The 15,303-nt window shown below is 50.5% G+C and overlaps 1 protein-coding gene and 1 long non-coding RNA gene across 6 annotated transcripts; both read left to right on the forward strand.

Moving 5' to 3' along the window:
• Positions 1–129: 129 nt before the first annotated feature.
• On the forward strand, positions 130–3,605 carry LOC123456619. The gene is made up of 4 exons (XR_006634597.1): positions 130–225; positions 1,515–1,564; positions 1,994–2,126; positions 3,388–3,605. It is a non-coding gene; the product is annotated as an uncharacterized LOC123456619 (long non-coding RNA).
• Positions 3,606–3,634: 29 nt separating this feature from the next.
• On the forward strand, positions 3,635–14,845 carry Fkbp8 (FKBP prolyl isomerase 8). 5 transcript variants are annotated; one of them, XM_045140073.1, is made up of 9 exons: positions 3,635–3,702; positions 4,913–5,227; positions 10,690–10,859; positions 10,945–11,033; positions 11,301–11,521; positions 12,130–12,302; positions 13,746–13,823; positions 14,063–14,194; positions 14,379–14,845. In XM_045140073.1, the coding sequence occupies exons 2-9, from the start codon at positions 4,939–4,941 to the stop codon at positions 14,463–14,465; spliced, it is 1,239 nt and encodes a 412-aa protein (XP_044996008.1). In that variant the 5' UTR covers positions 3,635–3,702; positions 4,913–4,938; the 3' UTR covers positions 14,466–14,845. The 5 variants fall into 5 exon arrangements, with proteins under 5 accessions (XP_044996008.1, XP_044996033.1, XP_004666073.1 ...); XM_045140098.1 differs by having other exon boundaries at positions 11,304–11,521; XM_004666016.3 differs by having other exon boundaries at positions 3,636–3,723.
• Positions 14,846–15,303: the final 458 nt, after the last annotated feature.

Consider the following 15,303-nt stretch of genomic DNA (forward strand, 5'->3'; position numbering starts at 1 on the left):
AGAAAGAGGGCGGGGCTGACATACGGGTCTCAAGTGCATCAAAGGGAGTGGCCAATAAGCAAACTGCCCGTGCGCGTGCGCAGTTGTCCAAAGTGCGGTGGTAACTACCAGGAAGTCGGAAAGCGGAAACACAGTACCCATTATACAGTTGGGGAAACTAAGACTGAGGAGTTGCTGGCGCCTCCCCTAGGTCCAAAATGCTGCCCGTCGCCCCCCCTTAACCAGGTGATCTGCATCCCAAGCTGGCCTCAGATTCCTTGGGTTATAATTATTGGTTATGGAATAGCATCTCGGGTACTCTAGGATAATCCCTTAACTGATCCTGTCTCCACTTCCCAAGTGCTAGCTAGAGTGACAGGCTGTGTCATCAACATCTGGTTTTGTTTTGAAACGTCTCACTTTATAGCCCAGGCTGGCTTTGAACTCATGGAAGTCCTCCTGCCTCAGCCTCCCAGGTAATGAGACTCAGGCATGACATCCCGCTGGGGTACCACCAGATATCCTGTGATGTCTCAAGTCGACTCTTTCTCAAAGGAGCTTGGTGCTACCGTGGGATATTGTTTACAATTATGGAAGTTATCAATAAAAAAAATTAAATAAAAAAAAGAGCTTGGTGCTTTTGCTTGAAGAGTGGTGTTTAAAAATGAACACCGGCGGGCTGGAGAGATGGCTTAGCGGTTAAGCGCCTGCCTATCAAGTGTATGGACCCCGGTTCGAGGCTCAATTCCCTAGGACTCACGTTAGCCAGATGCACAAGGGGCTCATGTCTGGAGTTCCTTTGCAGTGGCTAGAGGCCCTGGCATGCCCATTTTCTGTCTATCTGCCTCTTTCTCTCTCTGTCTGTCGCTCTCAAATTTAAAAAAAAAAAAAGAACACTGGAGCCAGGCATGGTGGCACATGCCTTTAATCCCAGCAGTTGGGAGGCAGAGGTAGGAGAAGGCCACCCGGAGACTACAAAGTGAATTCCAGGTCAGCCTGAGCTAGAGTAGTGAGACTCTACCTCAAAAAAAAAAAAAAGAACATCTGCCTAACATGGTGTCTTATGCCTATCCCAGCCCTCGACAAGCTGAGGTGATAGGATTGCTGTGAGTTTGAGGCCAGCCTGGGGTACAAAGTAAATTCCAAGCCAGCCTGAGCTGGAGTGAGACACTGCCTCCAAAAAACCAAAAATTGAAATCAGAACCAAAGGAGATGAGAAGAACAGTAATGGAGAGAGGCACATGGCTATGCTCATCCGGATTGGCAGGATGTTGCTGTTGGTTTACTTGAGACAGGTCTTGCAGGGGCCAACCTCAAACTCCTGGAAATTCTCCTGCCTCACCCTCCTAAAGGCTGGGATTACAGGTGCGCCATCACTCCTGGAGTCAACTGCAACTGTGTACATAGCCAGTATTGTGAACTTCGCATAGCACAGCGTTAAGTTTCATCAAGGAGACTTAAATCTGTAAAAAGCTTTCTCCTTTCCCTGCCCAATGAGTTCCAGCCATTATTATTGATGGGCTTATTTTTTGTAGTATTGAGGATGACGTCTTGGGACCTCACATACTACATAAGTGCTCTACTGGTGAGTCACATTCCCATTTCAAGTTTATTGTAGTTATTTATTGTTCATTTATTTGCTATTGCTTAATACAGGTGTCCAATCCCTATAACTGAGGGGCAAATGGAGGGGCAACCCCACTATGCAGATAAAACAAAAGACTAAGGTTCAAGGGCTCAGAGTATGGCTGAGTAGTAAGCATTTGCCTAACTTGTGCAGAGACCCTGGATTAATCCCAAGCACTAGGAAAAACAACAACAAAAAACACGGAAGTTCAATGTTTGATGGCTAATAAATAGTCCAAGTCCCTCAGAACCTGGACTGGCCCACTGTTTCTTTGATGCCACTTTCTGGGGGCCTTCTTGCACATCCCAGCTGCCCCAGCATTTCTTCTGCCTGCTGCCCTGTGCTTCCAACATGGTGATTTTCCTTCCCCTCCACTTTTATAGTTAGGACCCTGGGACTACAGGAAGAGAAAACAGCCTTGACTTGCTGGGAGTGTCTTCCAGTTTCAACCAGAGGTAGATCAAGTGACACAGAAGATCAGGTGTCCTAGCCGTGAGAAAGCTGGGAAGAGCTGCCAAGAGTAAGCATCCTGGAAGTTCAGATCTGACATGAGTTACTCCCAAAAGCCAGTTACCTCCTCCAGTGACAGCTGTGGGCAAAATTGATGCTGTATTTGTTTGATTGAATTCCCATAGATAGGTGTCAGGCATTGCTAGTAACAAAACAAAATTTTGGATGAGACATAGTTAAGGAATTATGAAATTATTCTGGAAGGGGGTCACTGCTGGTGAAGAAATAAGACAGAGGTGGGAAGGATCCATGAAACCCCTTCTAACTAAAGGTGCCACCTTCTCCAGGGAACTGGCCTCCTTGCCTTCACAGTCGCCCACCATGCTGTAACTTAGTGCCTCCAGTGTGGGGCAGGCAACTTTCCTGGAATTAGAACAGGCAGGGTGGAAGGTGGGTGGACCCAGTTAAATGTTTTTTTTTTTTTTTTCTTTTTTCTTTTTCCGAGGTAGGGTTTTGCTCTAGCCCAGACTGACCTGGAATTCACTATGAAGTCTCAGACTGGCCTCTAACTCATGGCTATCCTCTTACCTCTGCATTCCAAGTGCTGGGATTAAAGGCGTGTGCCACCAAACCCGGCTCCTTTTTTAAAAAAAAATTTTTAATTTAATTAATTTATTTATTAGAGACAGAGTGAGAATGAGCGTGCTAAGGCCTCTAGCCACTGCAAATGAACTCCAGATGCATGCACAACCTTATACATCTTGCTTATGTGGGACCTGGAGAATTGAACCAGGGTGCTTAGGCTTCACAGGCATGTGCCTTAACCACTAAACCATCTCTTCAGCCCCCCTCCCCCCCCCCCCGCTCCTTTTTTTGAGACAGGGGACAGGGTTTTATGTAGCCTGAGATGGCCTAGCTGTAGCTGAGGATAACCTTGAACTCCTGATCTTCCTGTCTGTCCATCTCCCATGTGCTGGGATGACAAGGGTGCACCACCAAGCAGGTCTTCGTGTCTCCTTTTGTACCTGTGGCTTCAGGGTGGATTATCCAACAGTCTAAAGATACCGGATCTAGGTATGGAAACACAAAGTAGACAGCTGGGGTGGCTCACGCCAGACAGCACAACACTCTTGGAAGTTGAGGCAGGACTGCCGTAGGTTTTCGGCCAGCCTGGGCTATATAATAAATTCTAGGCCAGCCTGGGCTACAAAATGATACACTGACCAAAAAAGTTCCAAACAATTTCACTATTGCTGGCCCCAAAGCGCCCTCCAAAAACAAGCTATACAAAAATGGGTGTGCTGATGTCAGCTCCTATATTTGCACTCTAGCAGAGGGAAGCTGAGCGTCAAGCCCAGAGTCTCCTCCGACCTCTCGGCGAAGCCCAGGTTAGGAAGTACCACGCGAGAAACGCCCCCGCCCCCAATATCTCCAGGAGGTTGCGGCTCCCTTAAGAACACCCGGCGGATCCAAGCAGGAAGGAGGCGGTGCCTAGACCTCAAACGGACGTGCGCATAGGCCAATAGGAGCTACTATCTCGGCGACGAAACCCAATAGGTGCACTGGGGGCGGGGCCTCGCGTCCGAACCTGGTTCCCGAGGCGCGGCGGCCGCGGCTGGGGGCGGGGAGGGGGCGCAGGACCCCAGGTGGGGGTCCCCGAGGAGGAGGCACGTGTCCAGGGTGTCACAGGGTGTCATAGGGCCGAGGACGGGACCGAACTGGGGGCTGAGGGTACCCGAGGGTGCGGGGCCCGGGCGCCCCTGGGTGGTGGCGTCGGACGCGCGCGGGGCGTTGGGGACCTGGTGGTCGGGTCACCTGCGGGCTGGAGTTCGGAGGTCGAGGGTGGGGGGGCACCACGAGGCTGGGCGTGGAGGCTCTGGGGACACCGCGTTGTTTACAGGGTGGTTGGGGGCGCGTTGGGGTGCGGGGCGCGCGGGGCATTGTGGGGGCTCGGGGCGGGAGGGTCTTGGGTCGGGCCCGGATCCCGGAAGCAGCCGGTCAGGTGAGGGCTGACCGAAGGGAATGCAATGTCGTAGGGTGACAGGCTTGGGGGCCTGTAGAAGTGGGCTCTAGTATGGGTTTAGGGTGCTGGAGCGAGGATTGAGGGGGTCTCCCCCAAGAGTTGGAGCAAGGAAGAAGCTATAGAATGCTTTGGAGGGACCCTGTCACTCCTCAAGCTGAAAGGAGACTTAATGAACTAAGAAGGATTGGGGCCAGGGTCTGTGATACTGGGGGATCCCAGTATCTTCATGATGGGGAACGGAAAGGACGTTGGGTGTCTAGGGTTTTGGCGTTTGACCTATGATGATGGGGCCTTTAGAAAACAGGGTAGGAATTAGTAGGAATCTACTAAACATTCAAATTTCCATGGCCCAGAGGGTCTAACCATTGCTTTTCTCTGGCCTTAGGGACAGTGTCCACCATCTCATTGACACTAGCAACCCATTTTTGTCATTTAATCATAATCACCCAGAGTCTAAAACCCCAAGTTTCAATCATGCTCCTGCTGTTGGCTTTCTTTGTGACCTTGGTCAAATGGCACAGCCTCTCTGAGTCAGTTACTTTGTTTGTAGAAGGCGAGGGGTTCCCTACTGCCTGGGGTGTTGATAAACATTAGGTAACAGTTCCTTGCAGTAATAGCTAACCAGCCCAAGCCTGAAGCTCAGAGCTGTGTTCTTTGACTTTTTTCTTTTTCCAACAAGCCAGACTGTTTGGATACCCACTGTATAGATGAAGAAACTGAGGCCCTGTGTTCCTTTGTGACATAGCCAGCCATCCCTAGTGCAGGGCATTGGACCAGAAGAAAATTTCAGGGGCTAAGTGTGGCCATCTGTGTCATCCATCGCTGTCCCCCAGGACCAGTTCCCGTCCCCCCCAGCAGCATGGCATCTTGGGCAGAGCCCTCTGAGCCTGCTGTCCGGCCACCTGCTGGGGTGCCACCATTGGAGGACTTCGAAGTGCTTGATGGTGTTGAAGATGCAGAGGGGGAGGAGGAAGAAGAGGAGGAAGAGGAAGAAGATGACCTGAGTGAGCTGCCACCACTTGAGGACATGGGACAGCCCTCAATGGAGAAGACTGAGCAGCCAGGAGCCCTTGCCAGAGAGTTCCTGGCGGCCACTGAGCCTGAGCCAGCACCGGCCCCTGCCCCGGAAGAGTGGCTGGACATTTTGGGTAAGTATGTGGAGTTTGGGCTCCTCCAGAGAGCTTGGGGTCAGCAGTGACCTTGGCTCTGGCCTTCTCGTCCCCTGAACTTGATTGCTCTTTCTCTGGGGTTAGAAGTAATGTGGGAGCAGTAGAGGCTTTTTTTTCTTTTTGCAAAGTCCAGGCTGCCCTTGAACTTTGTCTATAGTTCAGGTTGGCCTTGAACTCTCAGACACTTGAGTGCTGGGATCACAGGCATGCACCACCATGCCAAGCTTTTGCAATTGCTTGAGACAATGTTTATGAAATTCACTTATTGGCTTTTTCATATGCATGCATTCGCAAGCTATGTGACAGGTTGCTTTTTCCCAATGCTGGTAACTGCATCTCAGAGAGGCTGACTCACCTGCCTAGAACCACACAGCCAGCATGCAGGGTGTCAGCAGCTTCCAAGCAACCCCCACTGTGTCTTTTCTAAGCATGTGTCTTCACATGTGCTGGGTCCCCAATAACTATATGTTGAGGTCCAACAGAGCTAGCGAATGTCTAATTTTGTTCATGCCTTGCCTAGCTCATAGGATACAACATCCATCTGAAAATGCTTTCCATTTGTAAAGTGTCTTTACTAATGACTACATTTGTGAAACGACTTATTTTTATTTTTTGTATGTATGTGGTGCTTAAGATGGAATCCAGGGTCTAGTCCATGCCCAGCAGTTGCTCTACCACTAAGGCACACCCCAGCCCCTCACTGGGGATTCTAGATGCTGTGGAGCCACACCCCATTTCCTTGTTGTTTTAAATGCTCAGATAAGTCCTGCAAAGAAACTGAACTCTCATAATTAGTTACCTGGTGCCTAATCACAGCAGTTCTGAAAATGAGATGTGTTAGCGTCCCTGGAAAGCATGGTGTGTGCTCTAGTATCTATTTCTTTTTTTTTTTTAAATATTTTATTTTTATTTATTTATTTGAAAGAGAAAGAGGGAGGAAGGGATAGAGAGAGAGAGAATGGGCATGCCAGGGCCTCTGGCCACTGCAAACAAACTCCAGTGTGCCCCGTTGTGCATCTGGCTAATGTGGGGAATCGAACCTGGGTCCTTTGGCTTTGCAAGCAAATGCCTTAACTACTAAGCCATTGCTCCAGCCCTCTAGTATCTATTTCTATGTGATGCCAGCACTGGAACCATTACTAATGAGCCAGTACCAACAAGCACAATGACACTAGTGACACTGTGGTAGTAGAGTAGATGGTGCTGACATTGATAAACAAATGTCACCAGGAATGGCACCACTAATAATCATGTCACTTCTAGGGAACCAGGGAGGTTGCTCAGTGGATAAAGTATTCGCTACTCAAGCTAAGCACCTGTGTTTGACCCCACACCCCCACATAAGAATCTGCTGGCTGTGGCAGGCTTCGGTAACCCTGGCACCTCCAGCAAGATGGAGGCGGAGACAGGAGAATGTCCTGGCAGCTTCTAGGGAGTGCAGCAAGATACAGCTACACCTGAGTGCAGAGCTAGGACAGGTGAGGACTAACCCAAAAGTTGTCCCCTGACTCCTCTTGCATGCCAGGGCACGCACACACATCATTATAGTTGAAATAATTAAAAACTGAAGTCACGTCTAAGGCTGGGGCTGGGGCTGGGGCTTAGTGGATAGAGTGCTTGCCTGGCATGCACAAAGCCTGAATTTCATCTCCAGCACCAGGTGTAGATAACACATGTTTGTCATCCCAGGTAGAGGCAGAAGGATCAGGAGTTTAAGGTCATCCTCAGCTACATAGTGAGCTGGAGGCTAGCCTGGGCTACATGAGACCCTGTGTTACTTCTACCTGAGCATAGTGATGCGTGCCTGTCATGTCTGTACTCTGGAGGCTGAAGGCAGCCTAAGGTTCACAGAAAGACTGTTGAAAAAAAAAAAAAAAAAAAAAAAACAAAAAAAAACAGTACTTGGGAGGCAGAGGTAGGAGAGTCACCATGAGTTCAAGGCCACCCTGAGAATGCATAATGAATTCCAGGTAAGCCTGGGCTAGAACGAAACCCAACCTCAAAAAGTCAAAATAAACATAAAAAAAGCAACAGGACTGGATAGATGGCTTAGCGGTTAAGGTGCTTGCCTGCAAAGCCAAAGGACCCAGGTTCAATTTTCTAGGCCCCATGTAAGCCAGATGCACAAGGTGGCACACACATCTGGAGTTCGCTCACAGTGGCTGGAGGCCCTGACATGTCCATTTATTCATATTCTTTCTCTTTTTCTTAACTCTCCTCACTCTCTCTTGCAAATAAAATGTTTAGCTGGGCATGGTGGTACACGCCTTTAATCCCAGCACTTGGGAGACAGGTAGGTGGATCACCATGAGTTCAAGTCTACTATCTACGTCTTTCTTTCTCTCTCAAATTAAGTAAATAAAAGTAAATAAATAAAAATAACTATTAAGAGGCTGGAGAGATGGCTTAGCTGTTATGGCTAAGTGGTTGCAGGCTTTGCCTGCAAAGCAAAAGGACCCAGGTTAAATTCCCCAGGACTCACATAAGCCAGATGTATAAGGTAGCACATATATCTGGAGTTCCTTTGCAGCGGCTAAAGGCCCTTGAGTACCCATTCTTTCTCCTCTCTCTATCAGCCTTTCTCTCTCTTAAATAAAATAAATAATTTTTAAAAAGCATATATAGGATCCTGCTGGCTGGCCTCAGCTCACAGCCATCTTTCTGCCTCAGCTGGCATGATGAGGATTGGTCACCTAAGAGTGTGGTTGCAGTGCCAGCTGTATGTCCTCGGGCACCACCTTCTCTGTGCTTTGCCTTGCTGTTGTGACCGTCCTAGACCACAGTGGTGTCATGCTGGGTCTTCCTAGCTGTGTTTGTGAGCGCCTTGGCTGTTTGGCTATTCCTGTGAGCACCTCATGCATGGAGGCAGGCTTGCTGGCCACAAGCTCCTCTGGCTGCTTTACATGCAGGGCTTCTCCGCTCCCTTGGCCACTTTTGCTGAGCGCACCTGGACTTGACTAGAGTCGCACTCTCCATATGAAAGGTGTTGCAGATCAGGAGAAGACATCCCACTTCTGACTGCATAGACTGAGGCATAAATCTCCCAGAACTGGTTGTTTTCCTTCCTTCCTTCCTTCCTTTCTTTTTTTAAGTTTTATTAATTTGGGAGCAGAGAGAGGGAGGGTGTGTATGGGTACACCAGGGCCTCTTGCTGCTCCAGATGCATGCGCTACTTGATGCATTTGTAAACATGGGTGCTGGGGAGTTGAAACGCCGGCAGCAGTAAGGTATTTATTTATTTATTTATTTATTTGGCTTATCAAGGTAGGATTTCACTCTAGCCCAGGCTGACCTGGAATTCACTATGTAGTCTCAGGGTGTTCTTGAACTCATGGCAGTCCTCCTACTGCTGCATCCAAAGTGCTGGCATTAAAGGCATGCCCCACCACGCCTGGCTATTTGTTTTTTTAATTGACAACTTCCATACTTATAGAAGACAATATGTGTAAACAAACCATAATTCCCTTCCTTTCCCCACTTTCCCCTTCACAACTCCACTCTCCATCATAACCCCTCCCTCTCTCCATTAGTCTCTCTTTCATTTTGATGTCATTGTCTTTTCCTCCTATTATGAGGGTCTTGTGAAGGTATTGCTAAGCACTGCGAGGTCCTGGGTACCGAGGTCAATTTCTGTCTGGACAGTTGTATTGTTAGCAGTCCTACCCTTCCTTTGGCTCTTACATTCTTTCTGCCACCTCTTCCACAATGGATCATGAGCCTTGGAGGGTGTGATAGAGATGTTTCAGTACCGAACACTTCTCTGCCACTTGTCAGCACTGTGGTGCTTTTTGGGTTATCCCAGTGGTCACTGCGCACCCTCTGGCACAGGGTATCTGGGAATTGGGGGCCTGGGAGCACTTCAGTCAGGAAAATGGAGCAAGAGGCCTGTTTCTGCAGCAAGCTCATAGGGTCGAGGCAGCTGTAGGAGAACCTAACCAGGACCAGGGAACTGGGAGGAGCTCAGATACACACACACACACACATATATATACAAATTTTTTTTCGAGATAGGGTGTCACTCTAGCTCAGGCTGACCTGGAATTCCATACATAGTCTAGTCTTAGGGTGGCTTCAAACTCACAGTGATCCACCTACCTCTGCCTCCCAGGTGCTGGGATTAAAGACATATACCACCATGCCTGGCTCAGATGTTTATTTTTTTATTTTTGATTTTTCCAGGTAGGGTCTCACTGTAGCCAAGCTGACCCGGAACTCACTATGTAGTCTCAGGCTGGCCTCACACGTATAGCAATCTTCCTATCTTTTCCTCCCAAGTGCTGGGATTAAAGGGCCTTTTTTTTTTAAAGGTAGGGTCTCACTCTAGCCCAGGCTGACCTGGAATTCACTCTGTAGTCTCAGGGTGGCCTTGAACTCACTGGGATTAAAGGCATGTGCCACTACGCCCAGCCTTGTTAAAAATTAAAAAAAATATATATATATGCATGCAGAGGGAGGGAGGGAAGGAATGGGACAGGCCATTCCAGATACATGCATCACTGCATCTGGCTTTACATGGCTACTGGGGAATCAAACCCAAGTCCTTTGGCTTTGCAGGCAAGTACCTTAACCACTAAGCCATCTCCCCAGCCCTAATTCTTATTCTTGTGTGTGTGCGCATGCAACCATGCATGTGTATTTGTGTGTGTGCGCACATGTGTGCATGTGGAGGCCAGAGGACAACCTCAGGTGTTATCCTCAGGAATGCCATCCATCTTTTTCTTTTGAGACAGGACCTCTCATATGATTGGCCCACAAGCCCCAGCCATTCTCTAGTCTCCATCCCCCTAGTGCTGGGATTACAGATGTGTACCACCTTGACAGACATTTATGTGGGTTCTAGAGATTGACATATGTTTGTATGACAAGTACCTTACTGATTCAGCCATCTCCACAGCCCTGTTTTTTTTTTCCATTTTTTTTAAAATTTAATATGTTTTTGGTTTGGATTGCAGTATTGGGGATGGAACCCAGGGCCTCACATTGCTTAGAGGCATGCCTCCAGCCTAACCCTTTAGTTTTGTAAAATCCATACGGGCCATGTTGGTCAGGTGTGATAGCATACACCTGTCATGCCAGTACTGGGAAGGCTGAGCCAGGACTAACCTTGGCTACACAGCAAATTTGAAATCAGCCTGGACTACCTGAGATCATGTCTCAAAACACAACCAGCAAAAGAGTCAATGATACTTCACAGAATGTTCCCACTGCCATGCTTGTCATTTGTTGGGACTGAGGTATGGCACAGAGGCATGGCTCTCATGGACTACTTGTGAGGACCCCAGTTCCATCATTATTTCAGAAAACAATGACAAAGCTATGTGTTGGGGTACATGGGTTTACCATGCTCTCTGGGATGTTTGTCAGATGGATAGAGCTGGGGCTGCTTCAGGTAGTGGGCACTTCTATCCACTGGATGACAGGCTTATGTCCTGGCCCAACAGGAAATGGGCTGTTGAGGAAGAAGACGCTGGTTCCAGGCCCACTGGGCTCAGGCCGCCCGCTCAAAGGCCAGGTGGTGACTGTGCACTTGCAGATGTCGCTGGAGAATGGCACGCGGGTGCAAGAGGAGCCTGAACTGGTGTTCACACTGGGTGACTGTGATGTCATACAGGTGGGCTCGGGGCTGGGTAGGTTGGGTGGAGTGGGCATCTCCTGGGTCTTGGGCACATCTGACCATTACTGGCTCTGTCCTCCAGGCTCTAGACCTCAGTGTCCCACTCATGGATGTGGGTGAGACTGCCATGGTCACTGCTGACTCCAAGTACTGCTATGGTCCACAGGGCAGGTGAGAGATGGCCACTGCTGGAGATGCTGGAGATGATTCCTCATTCTGTCCATTTTTAGGAAGAAGTGAAAACTGAGGCTTGGGTTGGCCCTATCATGCAGCTTAAGGGTGGGAAGATAGTCTCTTGCTGGCATTTGGCCAAGGGTGGAGACATGGGATGCCCCAGGACCTGAGGCCTGTCTGGCCCTCCTGCCCCAAAGCCAGCCTGGCAAGGCAGGCATGGCACATACACTAGGTCTGAGTGTCCCCTGCTGGCCACTTCCCCAGCAGGAGCCCGTACATTCCCCCGCACGCGGCCCTGTGCCTGGAAGTCACCCTGAAGACAGCTGTGGATGGGCCTGACCTGGAGATGCTGAGTGGGCAGGAGCGGGTGGCCCTAGCTAACCGGAAGAGGGAGTGTGGTAATGCCCATTACCAGCGTGCAGACTTTGTGTTGGCTGCCAACTCCTACGACCTGGCCATCAAGGCCATCACCTCCAGCGCCAAAGGTGACCGGCCATCCCTGGGTCAGCTCCCCCAACTCCCTAGCTGGGGTGACCACTCAGTGCTAAACCTCCATACCTCAAGGGGGCCACAGACCATATTAGAACATTTCAGAATATGGGTAGATTCCCTGTCGTGCCTAAAATTCAGGCCAGGGCTCCCCTGCATGGTTTTAGTGAATCCCACATACTGCTGTACATGGTAGCTCACACCTGTCATCCCAGCACTTGGAGAGGCTGAGGAGGATTGTCATGCATTCCAAGCTACCCTGGGCTACACAGTGAGTCCCTGACTTTAAAGAGAAAAAAAAAAAAAAGTGCAAACAGGCATGGTGGCATACACCTGTTGTCCAAGCATTCGGGAAGTGGAGGTAGGAGGATCAGTTCAAGGCCAGTCTCAGCTACATAGTGAGAGGCCAGCCTGGACTACATGAGACCCTGTCAGAAATAAAAAGCCATAATGTAGGTGACATCAGCTCTCCTGCCCCGTCTAGCCCTCATCTCAGGGTTGTGGTGATGTAGACCCTGGGGAAGGTGCAGCCCCAGGTCTGGGAAACGTCCCTAGGGCTGCTGGTTGATGTGGTGGGTGGCACAGTGACCGCCGTCCCCTGCAGTGGACATGACTTTTGAGGAGGAAGAGCAGCTATTGCAGCTGAAGGTGAAGTGTCTGAACAACCTGGCGGCCTCACAGCTGAAGCTGGACCACTACCGTGCTGCGTTGCGCTCCTGCAGCCTCGTGCTTGAACACCAGCCGGACAACATCAAGGCACTCTTCCGCAAGGGCAAGGTGGGCCTGCCACCCCTCTGAACCCCAAGTCTAACACCTCCCGCTTTAGGTCTAATGGCAACTGCTTCTTTGATACTATTAATTCTCTGTGCTCCTGTCTTCCCCAAGAGGCAAAAATGAGTATTAATGATGGCCGTGGGTACCCCACACCTGTAGCAAACCCTTCCTTCCCACTATCAACTCTGCCTTTTCACCTCTTGAGTATCCATCCATCTGTTCCATGCAGCTTCCTCTTTATGAACTCCTAGGGTCACTTCTGCCCCAGGGCCTTTGCATAGGTATATCCTCTGCCCATGATGCTCATCCTCCTGGTACCTGCATGGGCCCTGTGCAGTTGGCTTTCTACTTTGTTTAGGGGTGCTGGGCATGGAACCCAGGGATTCTTACAGTCTGGGCAAGCTCTCACAGTATTTTCAATCCTGCTAGAAAAAAACAAGGAAACTGAGGTACAGGTGCTGTCACCTGGGATGTTGAGAGCCCTGAGCAGGAACTCTTTCCAGCTAGCATTTAATTAAGTAAGGCAGGACAGGTTACTGTTTGCTTTTTTTGTTTGTTTGTTTTTCAAGTTAGAGTCTTGCTCTAGCTCAGGCTGACCTGGAATTCACATGTAGTCTCAGGGTGACCTTGAACTCACCTCCTACCTCGGCCTCCCAAATGCTGGGATTAAAAGTGTGCATTACCATGTCTGGCTATTTTACTTTATTTATGTGCATGATCACAGAGAGAGCAGTGCCCAAATGAATGTCCAGCTTTTGCGGGTGGCTGGGGATTGAACCTGGGCCAGCAGGCTTTGCAAGCAAGCACTTTTAATTGCTGAGCCATCTGTCCAGTGCCAGGTTGCTATGGTGTGAGTATATCCTGTATAATCTGGGGACTGTGGAATCAGTGGGGCTGTGGATGGATGGAAGCAAAGAGGACTGATTGTAACTAGGCATGGACTTGTCATCCCATCACCTGGGAAAGCTTAGACAAGACGATTTTCATGAGTTCCAGGCCAGCCTGGGCTGTAGAGAAGACCCTGCCTCAGGACAAAAAGAAAAGGGGAAAAAAACAATAAACAAAACAAAGCACTGTTGGTTTAGAACTTCTCAGTATCTGGTAGCTCATCCAGTCTACCTTGGAACTGTGAGGACTCTGGGTCCAGTTTTCCCCAGTCATGGGTGCCAGCCTCTTTAGAGGCCAGCATGACAAAGAGCACGCACCTGATCTTGACCTGTCAGTTGGGGCATAGAATCCCCCTTCTGCCTCCACAAAGTAGTTGGGGTGTCAGGGAGAGGTGTGGGTAGCAAGTGGGCCCTCATGTCTGGCTCCACTGGAGAGACATCCAGGGAAGAAGCAGGAGAAGGGACTAGGCCCAGGCAGGCATGAGACCCATGAAGGCAGAGAAGGCTGGGACTAAGGAGGACCTGGAAGATACCAAGGCCACCCCTCCCTCCTCTACAGGTGCTGGCTCAGCAGGGTGAGTACAGTGAGGCCATTCCCATTCTGAGGGCTGCACTGAAGCTGGAACCTTCCAACAAGGTGAGCAGGCCCTTGGGGAAGTCTCTCCTGTGGTCTGCCCCCAGTCTTTATTGCTGTCCCATCGGGTCCCATTAGGACAGCAGCCCCCACTTCGCTGAAGCTCATAAGGGCAGATGGGCCCCTATATCCCCTGCACCTAAGAAACTCGGGTACAGAAGAGCAGAGCAACAACAGGCAGGTGGTCTACCACCCACATCTGCTCAGCCCACACCCTGGCTCCCCCTTCTCCCCCACCTCAGACGATCCACGCAGAGCTCTCCAAGCTGGTGAAGAAGCGTGCCGCCCAGCGGAGCACAGAGACTGCACTCTACCGGAAGATGCTGGGCAACCCCAGCAGACTGCCTGCCAAGTGTCCTGGCAAGGGGGCTTGGGTGAGCCAGGGGTGCTGGGGTAGAGAGGCTCAGGGAGCCTCACTGGAGCTGGAAAGCTGGCGGGGCCTGGGGGGCACAGGGCTTTGACAGATGTGAGGAGCTTGTTTGGGAGGGCTATGTGGACCATGTTGGCTGCTGAGGCACAGGAGGCCAGCCTTTAGTCTCCCCTCCCCTTTCTCCATAGTCCATTCCATGGAAGTGGCTGTTTGGGGCAACTGCTGTGGCCCTGGGGGGCGTGGCTCTTTCTGTCGTCATCGCTGCCAGGAACTGACTGTCTGGGTGGCTGCCACTCCTTCTGCGCATTGTGGATCCTACCCTGTGCTCCCCAGCCCTCAGGCTCCCTGTCTACTGCCCACCCCAGCTGAGCCCCCTCCTCTGGGTTGGGGAAGCAAGGATTGGGGGTCACATGGCCCAGTGATCAGGAGGGACTGAGGCCTGGAAAGGGGAGCCAGGTGCAGCCCAGATGGAGGGGTTCTGTAACTCCAGACTCAGCTCCTTCCCTCTTCCTGCTCTCTGGGCGGCCTCAGCTGATGGCCTCAAGTCTCTTCTGGTCAACAGGTCTGGGGGCAGCCCTACCTACCAGCCCCTCTTGCCCTGCCTGCCACCCTCTGCCTCTGCTTCCCCCACAGTAAAATAAAGCCTCACCCCGCATTTACTGGCTCCTGAACCTCTTTCCACCACTGCTGGGCAGAAACAGATGATCCAGGGTCCCCCAGCATCATGGTCAGGCTAAGGTGGGCTCGGTGGTCTGTAGAATGGCCTGCAGCTCCAGCCCATCTGGGTTCCAGAGAAATGGATTTGCACCTGTCTCCTATCCAGTAAGGAGGCCCAGAGGTCTTAACCTGAGGCTGTTCTGTGAATGCTGTGGAATCACTTAGTTGATGGATGTTCTGGCCTCAAAAGAGGTAGATGGAGCCAGGTGTGATGGTGCATGCCTTTAATCCCAGCACTCAGGAGGTAGAGGTAGGATTGCCATGAGTTCAAGGCCACCCTGAGACTACATAGTGATTTCCTGGTCAGCCTGAGCTAGAGACCCTACCTTGAAAAAAAGAGATAGATGGCCTGGGTGTGGTAGCACATGCTTTAAATCCTAGCCATTGGGAGGCACA

This window comes from Jaculus jaculus, chromosome 1, assembly GCF_020740685.1.
Source record: "Jaculus jaculus isolate mJacJac1 chromosome 1, mJacJac1.mat.Y.cur, whole genome shotgun sequence".
Classification (NCBI taxonomy): Eukaryota; Metazoa; Chordata; class Mammalia; order Rodentia; family Dipodidae; genus Jaculus; species Jaculus jaculus.